General features: G+C 36.6%; 1 protein-coding gene across 1 annotated transcript; it reads left to right on the top strand.

Moving 5' to 3' along the window:
* Positions 1-8,483: 8,483 nt before the first annotated feature.
* On the top strand, positions 8,484-13,654 carry LOC141647763 (sugar transporter ERD6-like 7). The gene is made up of 18 exons (XM_074456092.1): positions 8,484-8,766; positions 8,952-9,014; positions 9,259-9,348; positions 9,476-9,535; positions 9,717-9,782; positions 9,900-9,965; positions 10,095-10,170; positions 10,270-10,334; positions 11,298-11,390; positions 11,485-11,565; positions 11,908-11,992; positions 12,071-12,114; positions 12,188-12,250; positions 12,596-12,655; positions 12,751-12,804; positions 12,899-12,958; positions 13,079-13,193; positions 13,313-13,654. Exons 1-18 carry the CDS (start codon positions 8,608-8,610, stop codon positions 13,426-13,428), a joined length of 1,416 nt encoding a protein of 471 aa, XP_074312193.1. The 5' UTR covers positions 8,484-8,607; the 3' UTR covers positions 13,429-13,654.
* The last annotated feature ends 821 nt before the right edge of the window (positions 13,655-14,475 follow it).

Raw genomic sequence — 14,475 nt, 5'->3', positions numbered from 1 at the left:
TATGTCGATGACATACTACTCATTGGAAATGATATTCCAATGTTGTCTTCTGTTAAGAAGTGGTTAGGTAACCACTTCCAAATGAAGGATTTAGGAGAGGCACAACGCATATTAGGTATCCGGATCTATAGAGATAGACCCAAGAGGATATTGGCACTAAGTCAAGAGTCTTATGTTGATAAGATTCTTCGACGATTCAGCATGGACAAATCCAAAAGGGGTTTGGTACCAATGGTGACCGGAACAATATTGAGCCAGACTCAATGTCCCTCCGAACCCCATGATGTTGAACGCATGAAGTTGATCCCTTACGCTTCCGCTGTTGGATCAATCATGTATGCCATGATATGCACACGTCTCGATGTCTCGTATGCCTTGAGCATGACGAGTAGATATCAAGGAAATCCAGGTGAGAGTCACTGGATTGTTGTCAAGAACATCCTTAAGTACTTGAGAAGAACTAAGGACTCTATCCTTGTGTTTGGAGGAGACACCGAGTTGCGTGTTACAGGATACACGGACTCAAGTTTTCAAACGGATAGAGATGACATGAAATCACAAGTCGGTTTTGTTTTCATGCTCAATGGTGGTGCCGTAAATGGAGAAGCTTCAAGGAAGTCAGAATCATGATTCAACAACGGAGGTGAGTACATAGCAAAGATCGAGGCTGCCAAGGAAGCTATGTGGATCAAGCAATTCACGGAAGGTCTAAAAGTAGTACCTACCGCCGATGATCCCATCACTCTCTATTGTGATAATAGTGGGACGATCTTCCAAGCTAAGGAGCCGAAGTCTAGTAATAGATCTAGACATGTACTTAGAAAATATCATGTAATAAGAGATTTCATTGAAAGAAAGGAAATTGCGATTTGTAAGGTTGAGACGGATGACAACATAGCCGATCCGCTCACCAAGCCTTTATCGCAGGCTAAGCATGATGGGCATGTTACATCCATGGGACTTAAACGTGTACCAAGTTTTCGTTAGATTTTGAAATGAAATAAAAGTGTTGTTTTTGTTCATGTTCATAATCACATTTGTCTTTTATCTTTAATTTATACTTTGTTACATCCATACGGGTTGTAGAGACAATTGAACCCCGTTAAAGTGAACACGGATTAACATAGTATTTGCCCATAGTCACTTGTATGAGGTGACGTCTCGAAGTGACTAGAGTGTGAGGCGATTGATGGCAAGTTCAAGTGCCATAGAGTCATGTGAGATGACTAGTCGATCACATAGGCAGACTGTTAAGAACATTTTGTCGGGCCTAATGACCGCTTATAGAGTTCTGGCAAATTTATATAGCCTGGTTGTGGCGAGAGCTACTATAATATTCAAATGAGTCGATTCTTTTGACTAAAGACTATTCGCCTAAGATGGCACAGTTTCAGATTAACTTTGATTTGTGTTACTACGACCTTCGTAAATGGGGTCAAATGGGCATATTTTGGGTTATGATGGCTGTGGCTAGTCGAAGGGAATGAGTGCGATAGGAATTGTCCACCCCTAGTCAGCGTTATAACAATATCTCAGGGCCACTCGAGGAGTAATGAATCGAAATGCGTGGCCACGCTCGGAAGGTATCCGTGGATAAATCCGGTCAATCGTTATTCTCCGGATCGAGAAAACCACTCTCGATATGATCACTTGCAAGTACGACCTGAAAGACACCTTGCATTGAGTGGGAGATAGTAATAGGACAAGAGAATTGGTGACGCACACTTGTCGAGGACAAGTGGGAGATTGTTGGGAAATGTGTCCTCAACAATAGTGCGATCACATGATTTAAATATCGTTATTAAATCTCATTTTAAAGAATACAATTGGGAAGTAATATTGTTACTCATCAACCGGTCAACATATATCGGTAATGATTGGCTGACTAGAGTTTGACATTACTGTCGTGTGACGGTGGTGATCAGTTGACCCCCTAGGTCATACCTAAAGGGCAATACACTTAATTGATTATTTAATTAATCGTATAATGTTACGAGTTAATTAAATTTCTTGAAAAATTGACGGACAATTTTGGTAGTAAAATTTACGTATCAAATTGAAATATGATTAAATGAGATACGGTCTGAGTAATCGAATTGTATCATTACTCGGATGAAATTATTGTTTAAAGAAACGATTGGATTTGAATGAATTATTATAAATACAATCTGTTGTGATTTATAAATGGTAAAAATATTTTGGCACAAGTAATTATGAAATTACTAAGTCAATTTTTGTATATGACGTATTTTTGATAATACGTTGAATTTTTAATATATTAAAAATTACATAACAAATATATGTGACATGTGACATGTAACATGTAGACAATTGACAAAAATAATATGGACTCCATATTATGTAAATGCCGAAATAATGGAGGGGATTAGGCTTAAATTGTGTTTATATTTTAAATAAGAAAGCATAATGATTATAAAGTAATCTAGCCATGCAAACCTATGAACATTGTTAAGAGCAACAATTTCATGCATTGGCTCTTTCCTTTCCTCCACTCCCACCGGTTTTTGGGAAGAAAAACACTTGAGATTTTTCTCATTTTTTGCCTAATATTCACTAAGAGGTAGTGGATGTTCATTCATTCTTTTACTCATCAAAATATAAGATTTCTAGAGAGACAAAACTCTCTCTTCTTCTTCTCTCCCATATAGCCGAAATTATTAAGTGTATATAATAATTTTGGGTCATTTTTCTACTAGATTAATATTATACTAGTATTCATAATATTAATTAAATTAAGTGTTAAGCCTTGGGTATAAAGCTTGGGGAGAGATCTTATTCTTAGATCTTGTTCATCCATTGGAATAGCTCAAGAACAAGAAGAGAAAGGTGATCTCTCTTGTGCCCAATATAGCCGAAATATTGAATGTAAGGACATTATTTCTCTTCTTTTATATTATTGTTTGCATGCATAAAATCCGTTTTAATTTTATGACAAATTATTTTAGACATATATGAGTATGTTAAAGTGTATATGAATCTACATTTCCTTCAGTAGGAACTCCACCCACTGGGCATGCCGTGGATTTAACTTTTGTTGTCCATTGATGTGCTTCAGTGATTCGTGGTCCGAGTGGAGGATGAAATGACTCGGCCAAAGGTAGTGACTCCAACGTTGAAGAGCTCTCACGATAGCATAAAATTCTTTGTCGTACGTCGAGTAATTGAGCCGGGCTCCATTCAATTTCTCGGAGAAATAAGCGATGGGTCGCTTTCCTTGTATTAGTACGGCTCCAATTCTAACACCGCTTGCGTCACATTCCATCTCAAATGGTTGAGTGAAATCCGGGAGTGCCAATAACGGTGCCTCGCAAAGTTTCGGAATAATGGTTTCGAACTCCTTTTGAGCGGCTGGGGTCCATACGAAGGTTCCCCTTTTCGTACACTCGGTGATAGGACTAGTAATGGTACTAAAGTCCCGAATGAACCTCCGATAGAATGATGCGAGTCCATGAAATGATCGGACCTCCGTGGTGGTCTCAGGAGTAGGCCATGACTTGATTGCTTCAAGTTTGATTTGATCCGCCGAAACCCCGTCTTTAGATACCATATAGTCGAGAAAGATGACACTCTCGACCCACAACGACCACTTCTCCTTCTTTTCATAGAGTTTCTGCCCTCGAAGTATGTCGGACACCTCTCGAAGGTGTAAGGAATGTTCTTTCTCAATTCGATTGTACCCCAAAATGTCATCCAAATAGACGACAACAAATCTGCTCAAGAAAGGTTTGAGTACCTCGTTCATGAGTCGCATAAAAGTACTCGGAGCATTGGTTAATCCGAATGGCATGACGGCCCACTCGTATAACCCATGTCTATTCTTGAACGCGGTTTTCCACCTATCCCTTTCTCTCATTCGCATCTGGTGATAACCACTCCTCAAGTCGATCTTAGAAAAGATCTCGGACCCATGTAACTCATCAAGCATGTCGTTAAGCCTTGGGGTAGGAAAACGATACTTGATAGTTATGTTGGTCATGGCTTGACTATCGATGCACATTCGCCACGTCCCATCCTTCTTTGGGACAAGTAGAGTAGGGACGGCACATGGAATCAGGTTTTCACGAACATAGCCTCGATCCATTAGCTCCTCCATTTGCCGTTGCAACTCTTTTGTTTCCATTGGGTTGCATCGATAGGCTGCTTTGTTCGGTAACGAAGCTTCGGGAATGAGATCAATTTGGCGTTCGATCCCTCTAATAGATGGTAAACCAGCGGGTAGTTCCTTGGGGAAAACATCCTTGATTTCCTCATCCGAGATTGGCACAAGATTAGGATTGTCTTGAGTTGCATCGTCATAACTTGTACGATCACCTTCTTCCATGTGAGTTTCGTCATAAACGTCTTCCAATTCTTCATCAAAAACAATTGGTAGATTTGGATCGAATAAAGAAGTACCTCCCGCATGAGGTTCATCCAAGTTGACAAATATGTCATCTTCAATCACATCTTTAATTTGATCATCGTCACTCAATGGCTCTATAATCTCGTCCTTTTCTCTTTCTTCGAAATTGAACGCATCACTCAATCGTTCCTCCTCATCAAACAACTCGTCATAAATTGTTGGCAATTTAGCTTTTCCTTGTGCTTCAAACATCTTTAATTGTTCACTCTCTTCCAATTCCCTCATTAGAGTGAGATTATCAAACTCGTCGATGTATTCAGAGACACGAAGGCTCCCTTGGTTAAGATTGGCGATCTTACGATAAGTCGCGGGCCTATAAGTTGCTGGAACATATCTCTTGCGCAATTTGTGTTTAAGAGATTCCCAAGATGATAGTTTCTTTTTTCTAGCGCGAGCACGCCTTGCTTTCAAACTCTCATACCATAGTGAAGCCTCTCCACTAAGTCTTCGAATAGCGTACTTGCAGCATTTCGCGTCATCCAGACCCTTGAAATCAAACACTCGTTCAATTTGTCTCTCCCATTCGAGATAAGCCTCGGGATCCGTTCCTCCTGTGAACTCGGGTAGTTCACTTACGTTGAACTCGTCAATGACTCGTTCTCGTCTAGGCTGCAATTTGGAATCGGCTTCTTGCAAATTCTTCAAGGCTTTTTGGAGACTCTTAAGAAAATTGAGATCGTCGAAGTCCATTGTTATGTTGGTTGTTTTGAATTTTCGAAATTCCTTCTTTTTTTTTTTTTTTTTTTTTTTTTTTTTCACTGGTGAACAGTACCGTGAACAGTACAGTGAACAGTACCGTGAACAGTTTTTTTTTTTTGTTCAAACCGTGCCTTCAAGATCCAATCGATTAAACCTCAACTACCTCGCCGAGTTTAATCTTTGAATACCAAGCGCGTTGGATATTCAACTATCAACTGATTGGGACCTCCTTAGGACCGTCTTGATTTTTTTGGGGTGATCAAGAGCCGAAGCTCTGATACCATTTGAAGCGTATGCGGAGCGGAAGACTTTATTGTGGATTCAAGTGAGGCGAAAGATCCGAATGCACTAGGTGCAACCCGACCAGTTCGTGTCACTTGGCGTGATATGGGCGAAGCGGAAGTCCTTTTGTTTGGTTTTTGTGTTTATGTTGTGCAAGAATAAAAGGATATTTGCTTCGATTTCTTGTGAAGAGATCGAACCAATGGGATATTTGCTATCACTAGACCTATAGCGATAACAATGGGGAATTACTCGAAACGCGTCAAGCAAATTCAACTCAAATCATGAGCACGTCCTTAGTTTAAGGCAAGACTCGAAATCATCGACTCTTTGAAAAAGATTGAAACCAACAAGTTTCTCTCTCTAAAATGTGTTTACTTCAACTTTGGATTATTTACAAATGAGGAGGCTAGGTCCTTTATATAGGACAAAAGCCTTGGCCTCCAAGCAAGCATTTAATGCTAGTTTGTAAGTTCTAGGATGAATGAATACATAGAACTTACAACCTAGACCTTTTTGTCAACTTTTATTCAAACTAGGTTGAAAATGCAAAAATATAAAATGAGATTCCTCTCCCTTGGTGCCGCCACCTTCCTCTCTTTTCTCTTGTTCCCACACGGCATTCCTCTTGTTCTCACACGGTTGCAGCGTTCCCACGGGTCTTGAGTCTCGATTGCACATACTTCCATTCTTTTATTTGAGCCCATCCAATTTTTGTGTGTGAATAATGCATTATTTGGGCTTGGTTTTGCTCGGTCCTCTAAATTAAGCACAACCTCTTCCATGTGGTCGATATTCGCATTAGGTCGTTTATTAATCGTCCTGCCATACGCATCATTATGTCCAATTGAAATCTCTTAAATGTTATAGTGAATTAGTAACCTAACCGGTCTTTCAAACTACTAATGTGGACATTTAAACACAAATACAATTCAAGAAGCTTACGAGTTGGGTTGCTTACCAAAACACACTACTATTTCCGTCGTGGATCAATTGTTTGCCAATTTTTGTTAGAGTTTAACAAAGATAAATAAATGTTTAGAAGTCTAGGACTGAGGAAAGAATAATTATCCTCAAATGCAAGACTCTGCTCTCATCATATGATCAACATATACATGGTAATAATTTTGTTGTCTAGAAGATGGATTTGTTAGCTTTTATTATTTAGATTTATGTTGTAATTATTTATTGACAACTTAGAAGAAGTGAATTTAGCGTTGTAACTATGGAGCACTGAGTATCTCATTTCTTTTTACATTTCATTTGGGACGACTAGGCCGACAAACTGTAGAGCAAAATACCTAATCACACGTGTTAAGCAAGGTGGTGTATGTAGTACTATATATTATTTTTCGTTTTTATAACAACGTAAGTTACAAACTTCCAATAGTTTCTCATCTATCGTACTTTTTTTAAGTTAGTGTCTCATATTTATGTAACCGCACAAGTTAAATGACTAGAATTGGACATTTCAAATTAATTGAGCTAAACAAACAAATAACAATCAAGGCGGTAATTAAGAAGGGGGATACAATGTACGTAAAGCATATTTTGAGTTAAGCACATTATCCTCAATCATGTCAACTACTATATTTTATTATCTAATTACTGTTTCTTTATTATCAAATTACTATATAAAAGAAAGTTTATTTTAACACCTAATAGTAGAAAAGGTTCAAAGAAAAGCGGAAACGAGTAACATATTATCATAAAATCACTCTTCAATTTTAAAATGTCTATTCACTCACCCTGTCATAAGTCATCAATAAATCTCACAAAATATGACTAATAACAACTTATTCTATGTCATTTATGACAATCGAGTCCGGGACCATCATGAGCATAGTATACATAAATTTAAATACAACTTTCGGAACCTTTTATTTTTATTAAAGTCAAAGTTAGGTTAGTAGATCAAATTAGTCATTTTTCGAAAAATAATAACTAGAGATGGTTGCATGTTGGTTTTAATTTTGCAATGTTAAGTTTTGAATAAAGTCATTGAGCGGTTTAACAATCTATGCTCATGCTAAATATTTGATATTAAAAAAAAAAGCTATCAAAAAATTAACGTAGTGTTGAACTATTCTTCAATCTATTTTTTTTTATAATACTTAGTGGCTTATAGGATTCAGTCTTATTTTTTCCTTTACTTTCGAAATTCTGCAACTTATTTGGGCCACTGTGACCTAGTATATTATCCCTAACATAACAATTTTGAGTAAAATTTACAGATTTCTTAGAGTTTATAAGTTTTTATAAATAACATTTATATTTGCACTTATTGGCTTATAAGAAAAGGGTCTCCAATTATATTTCCTAAGATAAAAAAGATCTTAAATTTTTTTTAAAAAAACATACTTCAAAAATCATTTCACCATTCCGTGGTAATAGAATTAGTTATCATTTAAAACGACATATCCTTTTTAATCTTAAGTTGTGTAAAATAGAATGAATAAGACAAAAGAAAGTTCCTGACAAAATAATTGTCTTATCTAGCCAGTGGGGCATTATAACTAGACCTATTTTAGTTTTAAGACGAATATCTAAAATATTTAAAAGGTTCATTTATTAGTACATTAGTTACTTAAATATTTGAATATTAAATCCTATAAAGTATTACCTGCACGAACTTAAGTTATAACAATTTTATTATTATAATTAATCATGTTGTTCTATTATTATATAACAATATCACGCCCTAACTAATCATATTATTATCTAACAAATTTTAGATATTATAATTTAAAAAATAACTCGTGCATTTTTTGCACGGACTTAAAATTAGTTAGACAAAATAGATTAGAAAGAAATTAAAAAGGGAAGATGGGAGGGGAAATGAGAGAGGTACAATTGTCAATGGTGTCCTGTGATAATTAAAATGTATACGTGAAAATTAGCACCATAATTATTTTTATAAGAAGATAAAATTCTTGAGGTACCCATAAATTAAATTATTTGAAATTATGCGGCAGGCAATGAAGACAAGATCACGATTCGCGAGAATCGCGACTCTTGAATCAGCGCATATCACTTACCAAGTTGGATACTTTAACATGGACTGATGGTACTACTATCTACTACTACTACTACTAGTCCACTACTACCTACAACACTCCAAAAAACATCACTGCCATTTAATTCCACAATTTTTCTACTGTCAAGTATATCCTTTGATTTTGTCACTTGAAAGCTGAAAATCGATGCAAAACGATATGGAGAAAGGAGATGATGAGGCGGCTTTTTTGGTGGAAGAAATACAAAGACCATTGATAAATACACACGAAAGCAAAGGGCATCCATGGATGGTTTATTTAACCACTTTTGTTGCAGTCTGTGGCTCCTATGAATTCGGAGCTTGTGTAAGTCCTCTTTTACCGTTTTATTTGGTAAACTCATAACCTGTGTTCGAAACCCTTGAGCATCAAAAAAAAAAAAAAAAAAAAAATCGTTGTTAACTTGTTATGTATTTTTAAGAACACTTTTTAATTTAGTTGAATGCTGAAGAGTGTATATACATATACTTATACGATGACATTATTTTCAGGCAGGCTACTCTTCTCCAACTCAATCTGGCATTACTTCCGAACTTGGTCTTTCTACAGCTCAGGTTTGCCAACTCCGATTTTATTTGAGCTCATATAGCTGAGAGTTGTTTGTAGTACAATGCTCTCTATTCGGCCGGGGTCACTTAGTCATTCCCTATTGATTGAAAAATGAAAATGACCTCCTTCCTAGGAGTGGACTCAATACCTTAAAAAAACTTCTTATCCTCCCTCAATAGCTATGGATGCAACCATGATATTAGCCCAACTATTCATGTTCCAAATGTTGTATACATGTTGTTGATGCAGTTTTCACTTTTCGGTTCTATTCTTACTTTTGGAGCAATGGTCGGCGCTATCACAAGTGGACCTATAGCAGATTTTATAGGCCGAAAAGGGGTATGATTCTATCAACTACCTTAAATCAACTCACTAATGTCTCTCACCAAATTAAATAAACTACTTACTACAAATCCAATATTTTAAATAAATAAACTCGAGTCTTATAATACGTTTGCAATTGCAGGCCATGAGGGTGTACTCTGCTTTCTGTATCGCTGGATGGCTGGCTATCTACTTTGCCCAGGTTTGACCATCATATACAAATATACTCTCCACCCCATTTTTATCGTAACCATTTAATTTTGAAGGTCAACTATATAAACGTTTGCCCATATTTTCAAGTGTCAACCCTTTTTAAAAATGTCAAATGTTTTAAGAAACTCAACTCACTTAGTTTCTGATATACTTTACTGTTACGAAACAAGGGTACTGTAGCCTTAGATGTAGGAAGATTGGCAGGGGGATATGGAATGGGTGCCTTCTCCTATGTGGTATGTATCTTCCTCTATACATTATTACTACTATTTTCATTCTCATTCATTTATTATTTTTTTTACTCATCATGAATTTTACGTTGCTATTTATAAATTTATTAATTTACTCAACAGGCACCAGTCTACATTGCTGAAATAGCACCTGTAGAACTTCGCGGAGCACTAACAACATTAAACCAAGTCAGTTTTTCATATGTCTATAATTTTTTACTGATCATGACCATGCAAATATTGTTCCCATTTCATATGCATATCAGTAATTTGAGTATTTGGCTATACGAAATTATCCTACTTGGATCTGTACCACAGGTCATGATTTGCACAGGAGTTTCAGTTGCATTTATTATAGGGATAGTCTTGCCATGGAGGGTACTAGCATTAACAGGTCAAATTCTATTTAATTTCAACATTTTATTATGTTAACATAAGATTGACAAGTATTGGATAATGTATCGAGTATTGAAGAGCAGGGTTAATGTTGCAGGACTTATTCCATGCGCCGTTCTGATTTTAGGCCTTTTTTTCATTCCAGAATCACCTAGGTGGCTGGTAAGACCATCAAAACCATTACAAATTTGTATGAGTTCAGACTCGTAAGACCACGTTTATTAGTAGGTTCGCTTGTTACAGACTTACAGACTCCCAACTCCTCCATTACAATGTTATTTGGATTACATTCCAGTTTCCACAACCTAGTTATAACTCCTACCTATGTTTTCGATGTTTATCAAGGCGTGTAATTTTCCAGGCTTTAATCAGCCTCTGTCCTACATTTTCGATATCACACCATATATAATTTTGATAAGTTCCGTTATCGGGCCTGAGCCGCACCCGCATGGAGGAGAGAGAGTCCGGCTTATAAGTCCAAGGAGGTTCCATTCCAAAACCAATTGGCAATGGGTGGAGTAACTTCATACTCACATGTGCCTTTATCATGGGTGAGCTGTATCTTAACACTCCCCTCAGATGTGAGGTCCTTCTGGACCAGTTTTTCTTTTTCTATTTTTCATGTCTAGGTCTTTGTTTTAGTTTTCTCGACCATGGGCTCTGATACTATCATAAGTTCCGTTATCAGGCCCCGCATGGAGGAGAGAGAGTCCGGCTTATAAGTCCAAGGAGATTCCATCCCAAAACCAATTGGCAATGGGTGAAGTAACTCCTTGGTTGATCTGATAAACAACTCTCTCCTCTTTTTCCAATGTGGGATACTCACATGTGCCTTTATCATGGGTGAGCTATATCTTGACATTTTTTAATTCTAATAGAGCAACAACATTACAACAATGCCTCAATGGCTCTCAAAGGGTCCTCCACTCCTATATATTGACCCTGGGTCGACATTGTGCTAGTGTTTTCGGACTTGTGCAAGTGTGCAACCTTATCGCCCCTAAGTAGAAAACAATACTGAAAGAACAGATAGATTCTTTCCGAATGACCATAATGGACATTGTGCTGAGAATTACATTGACCAGTGGCAAATACATAAATTAAGTTGCACGTGATGCAATACAGGCAAAAAGAGGAGCTCATAAGGATTTCGAAGTTGCACTTCAGAAACTCAGAGGGAAGGATTCAGACATAAGCCACGAGGCAACTGAGATCCAAGTAATTTATCACCAGCTGTACTTTGAGAATAAAATTCAACTGTTGAATACAGATTAAAATTTTCATATTTACATAATTTGATCTCTTCTTACAGGACTACATAGAAGAACTTGAGAGGCTGCCCAAAGCTAATATCTTTGATTTGTTTCAGAAGAGATATTTACGTTCTATGACGGTAAGGCTTGTATTAGTTGCTTTCAACTATAAGCATATGTACCACTTCAATTCATAAAATAAACTAGTGCGGCCGTGGTAGATATTGGTTTCTTCCTTGATCTCGAAATCATTTGTCGTGAACTTATCCAGGCCATTACGGCATATAACTGGATAGCCGGCTAATAACACTTTTTGTTTAGATTATTAGATCAGTGCCCCTAATTACATGGACCCAAAGGTTATTACTCCGTATGTTAGCACTCCTACATTTCTAACAGGAAACTCAAATCCATTAGCCTGGCAGGAATGCAGTCAAAAGTAAATACTACTCTAACTGCTATTGTAATTGCTGTGATGCCAGATAGGAGTTGGATTGATGGTCTTTCAACAGTTTGGAGGAATCAATGGTATCTGCTTCTATGTAAGCAACATTTTTGAGACAGCAGGTAAAAGTTTATTTCAAGTTCAGATCGAGATCATTAGTTATTTCCGATCCTGACAAATTGCTAATAACATGTATACAGGATTTTCACCTAGCATTGGGACTGTAATATATGCTCTTCTTCAGGTTAACATCATAAATTAACCACTTCTTCAGAAAATTAATTAATAGCTTTTCATTTGAGAAATTTTCCCTGCAGGTAGTAATTACTGCTGCTGGAGCAACTCTGATTGACAAAGCAGGACGAAAGCCTCTTCTTTTGGTAATTATCACTACTTTTTTTCTCTATAAATTATGTTGTTCATATATATTTTACATATAGGGCCAAGTATTTAGTTCCAGAGGATTCGCAAGACTCCCAATCTTTTGTCTTTGGAATGTTACAAAATGAAGGAAAATAGATTCATTGTTCACTTATACCATGAACCGACAATCAATTGATGTAGTTTTCTACGCAATATCCATCACGATTCATTCAGAAATAATTTCTTAGCTTTTTTCAGTTTATTACTAAATGGGTAAAGATTGTGCATCTACGATTCCTCTTAATGCGCTGTTGCTGTTGCATCCCTTTTTAAGAGGCATTTAATTATTTTTCTTGTGGCAGGTTTCTGCTTTTGGACTAGTTATAGGTTGCCTGTTGACAGCAATTGCTTTTTATCTCAAGGTAAAGTATTTACAGAACTAAAAGCTACAGCCAATTTAATACAGCAATGTTAGATGTTCTCATGTTCATACTTACATGTTCTCTGAATGATATAGGCTCACCACTCATCAGAGAAAGCAGCAGCAATACTAGCAGTCATCGGTATACTGGTAAACACTCGGAAGGAATAAAATTGAAATATTTAGCAATGATACTGATAAAACGAATTTTAAGACAAACTGTTAACGTTGTTACATGTTTTAGGTGTATATATCCGCCTTTTCGGTTGGAATGGGAGCTGTTCCTTGGGTTGTAATGTCAGAGGTGATGATACCTTACAAAGTACCTTATGTCGTTGTTTTAAGTGTCATGTTAGAGTCAGTGTCGTGATACAATCCAAGTGAAATTATTTGATGTCAGTTTAGTAACTGGTATCTCTTGCAGATCTTCCCTATAAATGTGAAAGGAGCTGCTGGAGGGCTGGCGACACTGGTTAACTGGTTCGGAGCTTGGATAATATCATATACGTTTAATTTTTTGATGCAATGGAGCTCTTATGGTATGTTCTCATACTTAATCTTAGACAGTATTGTAGATTTAAATAGTTATACATGGTACCTGAAACAAAAGGCACTTTCATTGTGTATTGTTGGTTAATCATCATGTATTGTTGTTCAGGCACTTTCATTATCTACGCAGCAATAAATGCAGCTGCAATAATATTTGTGATTAAAGTGGTACCTGAAACAAAAGGCAGAAGTTTAGAGGAAATCCAAGCAGCTATCAATACGTAGTTGAGAAGCAGAAGAGCTCCTCAATCCTCATCCAACTAAATATCAAATTATCACTACGTTTTAATGCTTTTTATCATCAGTCTTAGCGCGATGGGTAATTAGTGGCCATGAAACACATGATATTGTATTTCCGTCGTCTTTCTTTGCATATGAACCACAGCAGTGACTAGTGAGATCACTAATCAAAAGCGTGTTTATCAATCATCAACTCCTCGCATTTGTCTTGATCATCATCATCCATATTCTCAACTCCTCAAGTTTACTTCTAACATTTCACAGGTATTAATGTTTAACAAAATCTCTAATTTTATTGAAACCTAAATAATTACCCAATGAATTTTAAAATCATATGTATAATCGGGGAAGTGGTGATTGACCCCATAACTTTGTGAAATTGTGAAATTAATCCACTGTAATAGGAGAATGTACTACAAGAGGCAAATCAATCAAAGGAATCCTAAATTGAAGAAAGGAATTCGATTGAAAGATTGAATTGTATTAGCTTTCAAGAACAAGATTACAAGAGTAATTAATCAATGTTCTTAGCTAAAAGATTACAGAGAATTTGTGAGAGATATTTATGTAAAATGTAAGCTAACTAATTTTAAACAGCTCAACTACTATTTATACACAAATGTTTAAGCGGGAAAAGTAGTTAGAGTTTAACAGCCAGCCTATTGCCAGCTTGCTTCAGCTGACGTGGCTTTTGTAACAGAAATTCTGTTACAAACCACTTCCCTTAATATGAAACTTGTCCTCAAGTTTATGCAATTTGGAATTCAAGAAACCTCTTTTCTATATCATCATAAGGTTCCCATGTAGCATCTTCCTGTGAACTATTAGACCATTGTATGAGTAAGTAGACAACAGCATGATTGCCCTTCTTCATCATCTTCCTTTCCAGCACCGCTACTGGCTCAGCACGAATTAAGCCATTATCATCCAGGGCTAGTAGAGTAACTCTGATTGAGAAATTCCCATGATGTTTCTTAAGCAGAGATATATGGAAAACTGGATGTATCTTAGAATTGGGAGGAAGTTCCAACT

Source organism: Silene latifolia, chromosome 3, assembly GCF_048544455.1.
Source record: "Silene latifolia isolate original U9 population chromosome 3, ASM4854445v1, whole genome shotgun sequence".
Lineage (NCBI taxonomy): Eukaryota > Viridiplantae > Streptophyta > Magnoliopsida > Caryophyllales > Caryophyllaceae > Silene > Silene latifolia.
The sequence above is the reverse complement of the archived record's forward strand: the minus strand, read 5'-3'. Positions and strand labels throughout refer to the sequence as shown.